The 14550-nt window shown below is 35.5% G+C and overlaps 1 protein-coding gene across 2 annotated transcripts; it reads right to left on the bottom strand.

Moving 5' to 3' along the window:
- Window positions 1–2501: 2501 nt before the first annotated feature.
- On the bottom strand, window positions 2502–13309 carry syt11b (synaptotagmin XIb). 2 transcript variants are annotated; one of them, XM_067448547.1, is made up of 4 exons: window positions 13090–13309; window positions 8187–9103; window positions 6744–6864; window positions 2502–5960 (listed from the first exon to the last, which is right to left on the bottom strand). In XM_067448547.1, the coding sequence occupies exons 1-4, from the start codon at window positions 13121–13123 to the stop codon at window positions 5650–5652; spliced, it is 1383 nt and encodes a 460-aa protein (XP_067304648.1). In that variant the 5' UTR covers window positions 13124–13309; the 3' UTR covers window positions 2502–5649. The 2 variants fall into 2 exon arrangements, with proteins under 2 accessions (XP_067304648.1, XP_067304649.1); XM_067448548.1 differs by lacking the exon at window positions 13090–13309 and adding an exon at window positions 9195–9337.
- Between the last annotated feature and the right edge of the window lie 1241 nt (window positions 13310–14550).

Raw genomic sequence — 14550 nt, 5'->3', positions numbered from 1 at the left:
ATATATATATATATATATATATATATATATATATGCTATATAAAATTCAATAATGACCAAAAGACATCTTATTTTATATAATTTTTTGATGTGATGTTATTCCTGCAGCGAATAATGTTGTAGGATGAAAGTGGTTTTAGTGGTTTAGAAGCTGACATTTGATCACTTGTGTCCCTAAATTGTAATTTCAGGTAATGGCCCAAGCCCTCAAACCAAAATCAATGGAATTAAAAAAAAGGCATTTTTAAAATGTTTTTGAAGTCTCTTAAACCTTCTTAAATCTTCAGATCAAATACAATCTACAGATCAAAGGGTTCTTCAGAATGGTATCTCATGGAATAAAATCCAACTGTGTCAAATCTGATCAAAGCATTCTCACAGGCCTGTTTGTAATATCAAACGTGTTGCTTTCAGATTTACTTACTGCACAGAGGGGCCACTCTTACAGATCCCAGTGTAAATCAGCACTGAGCAAGTGCTTACCTGCAAAAATTAAATTAAATTTATCTGAATTAAAAATAATGTTAAATATTATAATCACAACAAAAACAACAATAAAATAATCTGCTTTAATAAATTGGGTATTTTGTGCTGGATTAAATTGTTTAGTGAGTTAAATATGTAGAAAAAATATTTTAAAATCAAGACCATACTTTGTGAATTTGAATAAGACCAGTGACCATTCTGGTAAAATCTCCAATGCTCCAGGTCATGTTAGCCTCACATTATCTAATAAATATGAAGCATGGATAGCTGATCCCTGGTTACACACCTGTCTATGCTGACCCAAATTAAACCAAGTTTCTCTCAGATACTTTTGGACATCAGCAATAGTTATGACACAATACATTTAAAATGTTCCACAAATTATAATTTAGACAATTTACATATATATATATAAATATATATATATATATATATATATATATATATATATATATATATATATATATATATAGGGACATTTATTTATTAACATAAACATTTTACACCAATAAATTCTGGCTCTTTATGATTCAAAGTATGCATTACCATCTGCTATATTTTAACTTTTTCACAACAAATTAACCCATTTTTGAGAATAGTTGTGTGGCTACAGATTGTGCGATTGTCATGCTTTTAGTTGCAAGTGAAAAGCAAAAGCTGTCAAATCAGAAACAGCTCTTACCTTTAAGATGAGTTGAGTCCTGAGATGGTAAAATGTAGAAATGGTAAGATGTAGAAATAAAAAATATCTTTTAGAGATACTTGTTACAAACCCACTAGATTTTCCCTTTCTATAAGGTCTCAGTCCTTGTCTGCAGTGTCTGAAATAAGGGTTTTGTTGGATGGTTTTGTAATTTTTCATGGTAGGTGCATGTGATGCCCATCATTTAGGGTGCGGCCAATCCACACGTCGAGATGTTTCTATGGCATTGTTTGCCAGTTTTTTGGTTTACCTAACTGTGACAAAGACGGTCTTGAGTGTGTGATTTTATGTTTCTCTGACATTTCTCACATCAGCTCTTAGATTTACTTACATTAATGCAGATGAAAAATAGTCTAGGATTTGTGTGGGGTATCACTTTTATACCAGAATTGCCATTGTTCTCTAAAATATGTTGAAGGATAACATATCATTATTGTAATCAATAGACAAGTAGAGTTGTATGAATGTATTAAATTAGGTTACCTAAATGTAACCTAAACTAGGTTGTCATGTATGAATACATCTTCTGTATACTGAGAGTCTAGTCAGATATGTCTAGTCTGTTATGATTTGAATGTCACAGTTCAAAAGTTTAATGGGTGTTCAGCCCCCTTTATATCAGCATTCCTGTTCTGATTCAGAAATTGAATGAAGAGGCATGGACTACCAGAAGCCTGAGGTTTCTTCTGAGAAAATCAATCTTTCATCGGAGATGAAGTACATTAAGGTCATCTCACGTTGCCAATTGAAACACTTCTTCACAAAGGCTCTCTTTGGAGAGTAATGTAGTCTCACATCCGTTTGTCTCAATTCCCAACTAAAAAGTTACTCAGTAAACTGGACCTTTTAATAAGTGTAAACAATCGTTTGACAATTTGAGCCTGGGGGATTTCTCAGACCCAACCTTCTAAGAAGGTTTTGTAGCAAAAAAGGTCACTGTTATTGCATTTCTCAGTCAAACATGTCTGGTTTATCAATAATAATAATTAAAAAAAAACATTCTCTTTTTACTATCAACTTTTTTTTTACTATCAATAACGTTATTATTAACATAAGAGTGAGACAGAAGAAACTTTCATGGTTTCATTTAGTAATTGGTAAATAATTTCATTTTAATTGACGTCACTGCTCATGCCGCAGATATTTTCTTTGGTTTAGCTTTAATGCCATTCATTTTTTAACATACTTTAATATTAACATATTTAGATTTCCAAAAGGCTCTTGTTTAATTTTAAACCACCACCCATCTCAGACATCTTATGAAAATATCCAAACACTTGAAATGTTGGGTGAAAATATACTAAAGAGAAAATTCACTTGTGTATCACGTTTATTGTGAACATTCAGTGGGTGTTAAGAACACTAACATACAGGTGGGTGTGTAACATTAGCAGAGATCTCACAGCATTTTGTAGTACATTATATGTCAAATATTCACAAGATATTTATTTTAGTTTGCACTAATACAACATTTTTCATAGTTTCCTGCCAATTAATTTTTTTAACACCAAAGTAATTATGTATAGGTCACTGTTTTAAAAAAAAATTATATATACTTTTTTAAAATTTTAATCTATTGTCTTTTTTCCCCTCCTGTGTATGTTGTTTCTTTTGGGTTGAATCTTTTAATATCAACCCATTTTGTCATACGAGTGATCTGACACAAAGAAGTGTATTCTACACAAAATTCTACACAGACATTACTGGGTAGATAGGGTGTACTTTTTTACAGGGAGTGTGAATTTAGCATATAAGAAGCTTAAATGGAAAGAAGCATTTGCAGTTTAGAATCTAACAGCTCTATGATAGAGAAACCACGTGCCATACGACCAGCTGACTGCTAGTGGCTAATTTGTGGGGAAATAACAGGGAATGTTTGCAGTGTATTTTTAAGAAATGACTGTGTTTTGCGCTTCCCAGATCAGTGATGGTCCCTGCTCTGCTGGGTCTCTTGGATCCTAGAGAAATATCCTACTTGGGATGGGAATCAAGAAGTATTTTAAGGATCTGGTTCCGGTTCTTATACCTTAATGGTCAATTACTTTTTAAAATCTTTTTAAAGAATAAATATTTTGGGGAAATTATAAAATAATTATAGTAATAAATACACTTTAAACAATTATTAGTCTTTTAGAGGCAGCATAAATGCAATCCAATAATTGTTCTTAAATATACAAAAAAATATCTAAAAATACTCAGACAAAAATGTGACATTTTATTGATTAATATCTATAAAATAATAATAATGACAAATTGCATATGTATTTTAACGACACAATGGCCTATAAACAACTACTACTCTAAATGATTAGTAGTTGTGTTGTGGGGTTGATAAATGAAATCTTGTCATTTTCTCTGGAATCCTACTACACTGGGGTGCGTTTCCCCTACAACGACATAGCTCACTGCTTAACTACCATAGTATTTTGCATCGTTGAAGTACTTTTTCCGAAAACCGTATTTACGCAAATCTGTCGTTCAACCACGTTGGTTGACATAAATTGACTAAAACTAAAAGACATAAATTACATTTGTATGTATTCAAAATAAAATAAATTTATTTTTTGTTGTAAGATATTGACATGTATGTACTACATGTCAGCTTGCTTATTTTGCTCAAGATAAGGATTTAAGTCCACATGTCGTGCACACAAAAAACTATGCTTCTAACCACAGGTCGCGATCTGTCGTTGCAACCACACAAGTTTGCGATGCTGCTGCGAATGTTCGCTGGACTGATGGTCTCGGGAAACACCGACTGATTGAACTATGTTGATAATGATGGAACTTGCGACCATAATTGGCTAACGATCCTTTTGGGAAACGCACCCTTGGTTGTGCCGAACCTGGGCTACAGGGCTAGCTATCTGTTTAACGCTGTAGATTCAATAGTGTTTTTGTGGCGCTGCTGAATAAATTGTACAGGAAACTGAGAAAACAGGAAAATAAATTAATACATTGCACGTTTGAGAATCGATAATGGAGCCGAACGTCATTTGGTTCTAGTATTTCTTTCTAATGGAATCATTTCTGATTCTCGGTTCCCAACCTTAATTCTGCTTCCAGATGGAACACAGACAGATTTAGACCTCTGGCTTGTTAAATTAACAGTGAGGAGCACCAATCAGAGATAAAGGCCCAGGCTATCAGCAGGCACACTGGCAAACCATCTAGATCTTGAGGGGAAGCACACTTTAAATCAAATAAATAACTATACAAATTCTCATCATAAAAGAGAGATGTGGAAAAGTGGTACGATACAGAAAAAGGTGAACGAGGTATGCTAGAGGAATAGACTAAGACGTGTTGTGACTGATAGAATTACATGAACATATTCCCCCTTGACTTTATGAACTACAAATTATATTACCGCTACATATCTGTCCATTTCCCAGACATTACACCAGAGGGCACAGAATGCGCCCTTAATATGCTAGAGCTTTCCAGCTCTGAACTACGACCACACCTCTTTGTCTATCTCTATACACTGGATTTAAAATGACAGCGGATCCAATCCACCTTAACAAGAGCATCTGATGACATGGGCTGGTGAAGTCTACGAAACAGTGAACCTCTGTTTTATGGTAAAGTGAAGCTCTGGTGTATGAAATTCATACAGACAGTGACATTCAGAGTTTGTTTGTAGCATAGCAGTGCAGATTAAGGTTTTTGGGGCCAGATTTATCCAAAGTGCATGATGAAATTGTTGCACAAGCAATAAATCAGACCCAGAGTGCTGCCAAAAGGGTTATTGTTGTACAATCACATGACTCAACTTGTAGCTGTGGATAATGTGACACAGCAGGAATCTCTGAAACATCTCCAGCCAAAGCAGAACAGAACAAATCATATTTTAGCGTAGGTCATACAACCTATGAGTCACTTTGGTGCACTACTCATACAGTGGAGAATCGGTACATATCAGAAGCTGCTTATCACAAGCTATCCTTGATGCAAGTTCCAGAAATCAGAAGCCTCAAAAGAGAGCTTGTTTAATGTGTGCCGGAATCACGAATCCACACAATGTCCCATTCTGGAGTAAAATATGGAGTGTTAAGACATGCGATAGTTTCATTAGGACAGTTACAGAATCCTAAACCTCATAAACTCCTAACAGTCTGTCAATATGTTATATTTTGGTCTCATTTGTTATTTATCATGTATGTTTATGTTCTGGCGATGTGTGTGTGTGTGCATGTAAGCAACTGAGTGAGAAAGTAAAAGTGTACTTGTTTTTTAAAAAAGATTCATTTCCAAGGCCCGTCATTGCATTAGAAATGACGTAAACGTTGGTGTAAGTTTTTTTTTTTTAAAGTTCTCCTGAAGATCCGTTACCTTCCAAGTAGTGATGGTAACAAAGGCATATTTTCTCCAAACTCTCTCTCTCTCTCTCTTTTTATTAAATGTTTCCTGTGTGCCTGTGTTTGAGTGTGTGCGCGGAGAGAGAGTGTGGTGAAACTCTAATATTCATTGAGTGTGTGCCACTTTGAGATTTGGCGCCGTGGGTTTTGGCAGACCTCCTGCCAGTGGGCATCACCTGAGGGGCAGGGGCTGTTTGCGCCGAGCACCAGCCGTCCCAAGGCCTGGTTTTTAGTAGTGCGGTCAAAGTCCATGACCAGGAACTCGATAGAGATGTCTGGCAGCAACTCAGCTGGTACGTCATAGATGAAGGATTCGTTAAAAACAGGGTTGAGCGTGCACTTCTTCACATGCGTTTTCTTTTTGGCGATGCGCTTGTGGCCATAGAACACATTTAGCTTCACATATGGATCTGGGATAAAAGATAAGACAGATCATTTGATTAGAAAAAAAAATTTAAAATAATATTTAAAAAATACTATAATTTACTATTTAAATAGTATGTCATTTGTTAAATATACAGTCTGTTGGTCAAATGTTTGGGGTCTCTATTACAGAAAATATTTGTATTCAGCTATTTATTAAAATTGACAGTAAAGACATGTATAATGTTAGAAAATAACGTTATATTCTTTATAAAATCCTGAAATGTATACAGTTTCCTTTTTTCCCTGCCAGCTTTTTATTTAAAGTTGCTAGCCACCGCCAGCATTTTTGACCATTTTCACAAAATGTTCATGGCCCCCAAAATATTTTGTTGTATGAATATCTGAACGTATAGCAAAACGAAAGAACAGAGACTCTTGTTTTAATCAAGAAAATGTTTTATTCTAGCTTAATGCAGTATTTATTTTATCAACACGTGAATGTGCGTAAGTTTCATTAAAAAAGATACATTCTGAGCAAAAAGCTGTGAAAATCGTATTTTTGTGAAAGACTTCATCCAGATCATATTCAGAACAATGATAAAAACTTAGATTAAGGAGATCAAGGACCTCATCATCAGCTTTGCCAATGCAGGAGTAAATTACATTTTTAAATTTAAATAGAATTTTTTTTATATTTCACAAAATTACTGAATTTTGATCAAATAAATGCAGCCTTTATTGTCATTTAATACTTACTGACTGATAAAATCTTGCCAACTCACAAAAATGTACAGAGAAATATCTCTCTCTATATATATAAAACTTACTTCCAGACTGCCCAGTGATGTCCAGTTTTGGAAGGTGTTTGGCTTTCAACACCACCACACTGAGTCTGTGGGAAACAGGTTGATAGGACAGAGAGACCAGCAGCTCTCCACGGCTTACACACTGCAGAAATCCAAATACACAGACACAAAGGTCAAATAAATTGCTTATCCCATGCATGGATACATTCATAATTGCAAGACAACCAGCTTACTTATATATAAAGCAATTTAATTATTGCATTTTTTTTGTTGATAAAACAGTTTTAATATTGAGGTGTTAAATCTATTATAATGTATTAGCAAAGTAAAAGATAAGATACATTAAAAAAGTACAAAATGACTGGGCTGATGACTGAATAATTAGTTTTCCGTTTATTTTGGCAGCTCAACTTCTTGAGTTTCGGTTCTGTGCGGAGGCACGAGGAGACTTTCATGTGTGTGCCAACAGTATTGTCTGCGCATCATCTAATCCCACTCAGTGAGCAGGAGGATAAGCACATTTATCAATGACTACAAACTTCAGTAGGAGGATGAGACAGTGATGATTCAGTGCTGAGCTCATAAAAGTGTCAGAATTATAAAAAGAACCCAGCTGAATCAGTCACACAGCGGTAGCATGAATAAAAGGCAGAAAATAATTTTTAAAATTAAACTGAAACGTGCTTAAAGAAAAAGTAATGTATTTAGCTTAAAACCATCAGAAGAATTTGACTTTAATCAGCTTAGTTATTGTTAGATAGGTATGAACTAAACTTCATACATAGAACAGCAATGTTCTACTGTGCGGTAGTTTTAATATTAGCTTGAAATATAGTATCTTTAAACATGTAATGTTACAATATTTAATATAATACAAATGAAAAATGTATTTAAAAAATATATAATTTAACATGTGGTTCTTTTTCATGCAGCACAATTTCAATTCAGAAATAAACAGTTGAACTGAATCTAATAGAATCACAGTCTCTAAATAAAAACTTTCCTGTTGCCTAAACAGTAGAGCATGGCACTAGCAATGCTAAGGTCATGGGTTTAATCAACAACAACAAAAGCATCTGTAAAATGTATAAATATTTTAAATATGAAATATAATAATACAAATATTTCAACTCAAAAACCTTATGAGGAATTAGACTCAAATTAGTGTAGTTATTGTTACATTGAGGGTTTTATTTTTATTTTATTTTATATATAAGCTTAAAATATTACCGGTATGCTATATATGAGGGCAGTCGAGTTTAGTTCCAACCCTAATCAAACACACCTGAACAAGCTAATCAAGGTCTTTAGAGTTACTAGAAAATTGCAGGTAGGTGAGTTTGATCATGGCATAAAAATATATATAAATTTAATTATTTTTAATATATTATGGGAAATATTGAATAAATATTCATACATAACAAATATGAACATATGTATCGTTTCTGGTATGTTCGCTCTCACCTGCATATTTCTCTTCGTGATCTGTTGCGTAATATGTACCCGGCCTGTACTCGGGTCCACACCTGCCAGCGGAACCATCGCCTCCCCAATCACATCATCCCGTGAGAACCGATCAAAGCTCAGCACCAGGAAATGCAAAGTGAGATCTGACAGGGAGCTGTACGGCACGCCATAAAATGTGAAGGTCTCATCAAACGCAGGCTCCAGAGTCTTCCTCAGCACACGAGTCTTAACGCGATGTTTCTTCTCTGGGAGAATGGTCATCTTCACATAGGGGTCTGCGCTGCCCGCCTGGCCTTCCACTGCCGGTAACCCCCGAGCTTCGAGGATGGTGACCACCAAGGCCTTCTTGGGGAAGTTATAGTCGACTGCAATGCTGAGGTCCCCCCGGCTGGGCTCATCGGCAGGAGTGAAGGGTGTAGCCGTGTTGGAAACTGTAGTACTGGAGGGCTGACTGCTGCTTGCAGAGCTGCTTTCCAGACAGCAGTAATCTGCATGCACTGGAAGCTCCCTCTCCAGCTTGGGAACTTCGTGGCCACTTTCCCCAAGCCTCATCTGCATTTGTTTCTCTCCCAGCAGGCCGCTTTCTGCTGCCGAATCCATATCTACCAGCACTGCTGGGCGGCCCTTGCTGTCTTGAGCCCCGTCAGTTGTCTGGGACCTTGCCTGGCGTGCCACCCTAATGATCCTCTTGCTGTTGGTCAGCGCATCAGGGTAGATGCTCATTCCTTTCAGCATGTGAATGAACTTGTACGGCGGGTCTGTGAGAGGGTCATTGTGTTCTGACTGAATGCCATGTAGCTTGTAGTTTGTCCTGTTGTAATGTTTCTGACAGCAAGTCCACAGAAAGATTAACGCAAAGACTGCCACAACTAACACACCAGCACCGATAAACCCCGCCAGCACTGGGGACATGCCTAAAAGAGAAAAACAGATGGAAAATTAAAAAGACTGATATACAGCTTGATCACATACATTTTTCTACATTCACCAACAGTCTAAACATACCTGAAGATGTTCACAAGCTTAAATCGTGAAAAATAAAACAGTCTTTCTTGCTCACGATGGTTAAAGCACAACAGCTCTGAACATACAGACACTGACAAACCCACGGAAGACTTGCTCTAATATCTACTTCATGCCCACGCCACCCGCATGATGCAGAGGAACGCAATCATCCCACACAGAGACAAACCACTCTGTTACAACAAACGATAGCATCCGGTCTCACTGCAACATGGCAATGAAATATTAAATCTGGTTTCATCATTCTGCCTAGGTGTTTTTATGCTTCTGTTCTGTTTAAATGTAATGCCACATTACAGCAACCGTCATTGTCAGTTCCATGTAAATGTCTTTAGAGTAGAATAGAATGTCAGTTGTGTGTGTGTGTGTGTGTGTGTCTATATATATATATTCATATACAGTATAGGCCAAAAGTTTGGACACATTACTATTTGTAATGTTTTTGAAAGAAGTTTCTTCTGCTCATCAAGCCTGCATTTATTTGATCAAAAATGCAGAATTTTTTTTAAAATATTGTGATATATTATTACAATTTAAAATATTTGTTTTTCAATTTATTATACTTTAGATTATCATTTATTTCTGTGATGCAAAGCTGAATTTGCAGGATCATTACTCCAGTCTTGTGAAACTTTTTAAAGATATTAATTCAGCAAGGACATGTTAAATTAATCAAAAGTCAGTAAAAGCAATCTTACAGAAGAGTTGCTGTTCTTTTTAACTTTCAATTTATCAAAAATGTATCAAGGGTTCAACAAAATATTAAGAAGCACAACTATGTTCAAGATCGATACAAAGTTTGAAGGGCAGTTAATTAACTAAGCTTCCTGTCCTTGTGTTGTCAGGACAGTGACATAAATTAAGACAAAGATTGATGACAGCAGAATGGAAACACTCCCTGTGGGAAAAGGTGTTCGTGTGGTTCTTGCTGATATATGGCAATTGTATGATGAGCTGCTCAAACGTGGTTTGACTAACACTGAATCTTTATACAAAATGCTCTATCCAACCCACAATGCAATTTTAGAAGGTCACTGTGACCAACCTTGTGAGATCAGCCATTTTACCGGATGCCTTTCTTTGTGATGAATAAAGACAAAGATTCACAAACGTGTTGAGGCAGCAAAAAAAAAGTCTGTAATCATTACAGCCAAAAAAAAAAAAAAAAACCCTACAGACAAAATTAACAGCACAAGGCAGGCAGAAAGATTTTTTTCCAGCTCCACCCAGTTGTTCCCTCTCCATTACTCTCACCCAACCTCAGACAAAGACCCTCACCCCACTTGCTAGATGATGCAAGGCTAAAAAAAACAGCTGCTCCAATTACCTGGAAAAATCCCATGGGCCATAAATGCCATGAACCAAAAGCGCACACAAACAAAGAGGATAGACACCCACCTCATGTAGCTACATATACATAGTTTCGTTTGAGTTTTAATTAATGCACTGAGAGAAGCAAAGCTTCTGATCTCAAAGACATCTCTGATTAAAATCTTGCTGTACTTCTCAGGATATAAATCAAAATAACATCCCTTTAGAGTCCTGACAGGTGTGTCTAGAATGTGCACACAATAGAGTGATCAAACATCAGAGATGATCTGTCGTGACTCGTGAGTGATGGTAGCATAATGATTTACTCATTGCTACTTAAAACATTACAGATTGGATTGCAGGATGGGGAGACCCTTGATGATTCCTAAAAGAGCCCCTCCCCCCATCAATGCCACAGTAATTAGTGAACTATAAGACACTTTATATGAAAAGCTTCTGCTAAATGACAAAGAAGCTGTCTATAGGTGAAAATGATAGGTTCAATGGTATGTGGTCTGACTTTACCATACCAGGCAGGAAATGGAAATACCCATCTACAACAGCAATACTATCTACAGCAGTGTCAAGCCAACAATTTATCAACACTGACTAAAATTAGTACTAGAATGATGCAGCAAATCATCTAAAAAAAAAAAAAAATCTTGATCTATTTAAAGTCCTATATTAGGGCTATCAACGTTAACGTGCTAACATATATATCGCAATTAAGGCAAATAAATTAGAGAAGTAGGCTATGTGAAGCTGCGACATTAACGTAATCTGCATCATTGCAAATTATGACAAAATGAATTTGTTTAATAAGATAAATGGTGACTGCTTAATTTCACAATAAGCATGCGATTAATCGCGATAAAAAATGTGTATCTATTGACAGCCCTAATATATATATATATATCCTTATATCATATATTATATCACCAAAATACCATTAAGCTGTATTTAGAAAATAGGCTGAATTTCCATTTTCCATGGCAATTTTAGAATATAAATGTTCCATTAAAAAATCCATTGATGTTAGGTTTTGAGATTAAAAAAATCATTTTTAATTAATAAAAAAATAATAAAAGATTACCTGGTTGCATCATACAGTATAAGATCAAATCTAATATTGTATGCATAATACTGTCCTATATTATAAAAGAGGTCTTAGTGTAAAACATGCCCAGCCTACAGTGAGTATAAACTGTGTCTGGAGCATAAACGTCTCTCGGAGACTAAAACCAGATGGAGGTGGGTACTGTGGTGCCAGCTGGTGCTGGCATCAGATCCGAGGACACTCCTTTCCGTCATGCTACACCACACATTTATATTGTATACCATCCTGATTTATAATACTTTATAAATCTGTCTTGTATTTTAAGTGAAAACATTTAAAACAGAAAGTGACAACTTATTTCTACTCAAATATGTCTCCATTCAGATGTAGCATTGAGAAAATCAATTCTGTATATTTTGATTTATACTAATCCTTATTTCATGATCCTTTTAAACCCAACACTAATACTGTCTCTGTTTACACTTAACACCACAAACCTGTAGAACATATACTGATATCAAACTCTCTTTTTACGTCATACAACCGTGGTTTTGCAACCATGATGGGGCCCATAGGGCCATTAAAATAACAAACAGCTATGAAGATTTTAATTCAATGCCTCAACAACTGTTGTTGTTTGGAGATCTTCTCTTCAGAATAGATCTTCTGTTTCTATTCTACGTCTCAGTCTAATTTTAAGAATGTGATTTCTGAAATGTCATATTAGTAAAATCATTTTAACTCCATTGGCATTTTTATAAAACAATTCCAGTTTCCAAGCTCTAAAATATTTTACTGAGTAGAAATTTTAATTAAAGAAATATTTTAAATGTCTTAATCCTTATCCAGTAAATTGTGAACAACTGGAAAAGTCATTGTGGTTTTTAATATAGTGTTGTGGACATTAGATGGTCTTGGAGTCAAAAATGTTGACAACCACCACATCCACATCCAATAGATAGTTTAAGTAATCTAAATTATGGATTATTTAGGGTCAACTGTTCTTATAAGAGGGTTTTTGACAAAATGACTGAAACCAGCATACAAAATCAGCACACATTAGTAGGCTATAACTGTACTTTTGACTCAAAATCTTATAGTTATTGAGATATGAGCCCGTGTGATAACCAGCCCCCATAGCTGGTGATTTTGAGGACACATGGGTGGAGACTGTAATCTCAGCGGTGCGCTTGTGCGTTATTAACAAACAAAGAGCCCTCGGGTCCAGTCCGGAATAGACATCACGTCATTCCTGCTTCAATCTCACTGCGCATCAATCCATTAAAACAATTTAGAATCGTGCGAACGTTCATAAACGCTCGCTTTGTAATGAATCACTAGCTACATGACTGAACAACTTTGATGTCGGTTCTGACTTACCTTTCTAGAAACACACTCCAAAAGTACACCAGATTAGTGCTATCCTAACCAGGTCAGGTGTACCCACAATGCGTAATAATATTCATATCGCAGGCGTGTTGGGGTGGCTCAGGCCTGTGCTATACTCACCGTAGGCTGCGCCTATTTCAGTGATCTCAGCCATTTTGAGGGTTCGACGCGCTGCGATCCGGATAACAGCCGTAGTAGAATAAACAATAGATTTAGACAGTTCTTCGTTTAGATGATATAATGTGGGTGATTCATGGCTACATCTCTACGGTACGTGGTGTCCTCGTATCTGGTCTGGTCCAGGCCGTTGTGGGATGCTGCGCGCTGAAGGATGCTGAGCGTCGGGATGCACTGCGTCAGATGCAGAGTCTGACCGTAAGTACCGCCCACCAGAAGCGCGCATCTCATGGACAGCATCCAACGATCGCACAGTCTTGTATTTTCCAGCGTTTTCATATCCGCAGAGGTACATACAGTATGTTTCTCATAAGACCTTGGTTTATTTTAGTAGCCTACACTGTCTTTAGATTTTATTAAAGAAAAATCTTAACCTTTTTTTGTTTGTTTAAGACCAGCATCCTAGCCTGGTTTAAGGTGGTTGTTATGGTTATGTACTTTGCAAAAATATGTTAAGAGTATTACATGAAATTAGAAAACATAAAACCCATGTCTAAATATCCATTCTTCCCTATTGCATGCAAAAATTAGTATGTTAAATACATTTTTGCAGAGAGATTTTGCCTTTATGATACAGTAGACAGTACACAGATGATCTGTGGAAGGGTTTTGCAAACGGGTTCCCAATTGTGATTGATGAAACGCTAAATAAAATGCTTACTAAAAAAAGATTTCTTTTTTTCTTTTCTTTTTTAATTAAAACCATTAACTGTCATTAGAGAACCATGAACATGTAAATTTGTTCTTAAATTATCAAAAAAAAAAATATCTTAAAATCTCATGGTACATCAATTAAATATTTCAGATATATTCAGATTGGCTGACAATTTTTTTTTTGGCAATCATCTGCTGAGATTGCTGTGAACTCTGCAATCTCCTATCCCGATAGGAGGCCAAAGGGGTGCTTTAAGTTCACTGTAAAAAAAATATTTAGAAAAAAAGTTACCTGGTTGCCTTAAAATTCATTGAAGTTCATTGAAATTAAAATTTTGAGTTAATACAATGAAATGTTTTTGAGATTCGACAACCTTTATTAAAATATTATTAAAAGATTTTGTAAGCATATTGGGTAATTGTGTGTTTTATTTCTGATGACGCAGTGAAACATGCCGAATAGTGCTATTTTCATGATTTATCAAAATTTTAATGTTGTTCAGATACAATAATATTTTGAGTTTCTATTTATTAAAATAATGTCCTTCATTGTATCAACTCAGATTTTTAATTTCAATAAACTCAACATTTTAAGGCAACCAGGTTACTTACTTTTTTAAGTTAAACCAACAAAAACCAACATTTTGTTTTACAGTGTACCAAAAAAGTTGCGATTGTTAATACATTATGCCAGGCCAGGTGTCATATATGTAAGTTTACTTTACCTTATATATATATATATATATATAT

This window comes from Pseudorasbora parva, chromosome 7, assembly GCF_024679245.1.
Source record: "Pseudorasbora parva isolate DD20220531a chromosome 7, ASM2467924v1, whole genome shotgun sequence".
In the NCBI taxonomy this organism is placed as follows: Eukaryota; Metazoa; Chordata; class Actinopteri; order Cypriniformes; family Gobionidae; genus Pseudorasbora; species Pseudorasbora parva.
Note: the sequence above shows the minus strand (reverse complement) of the source record. Positions and strands in the feature narration are given on the sequence as shown.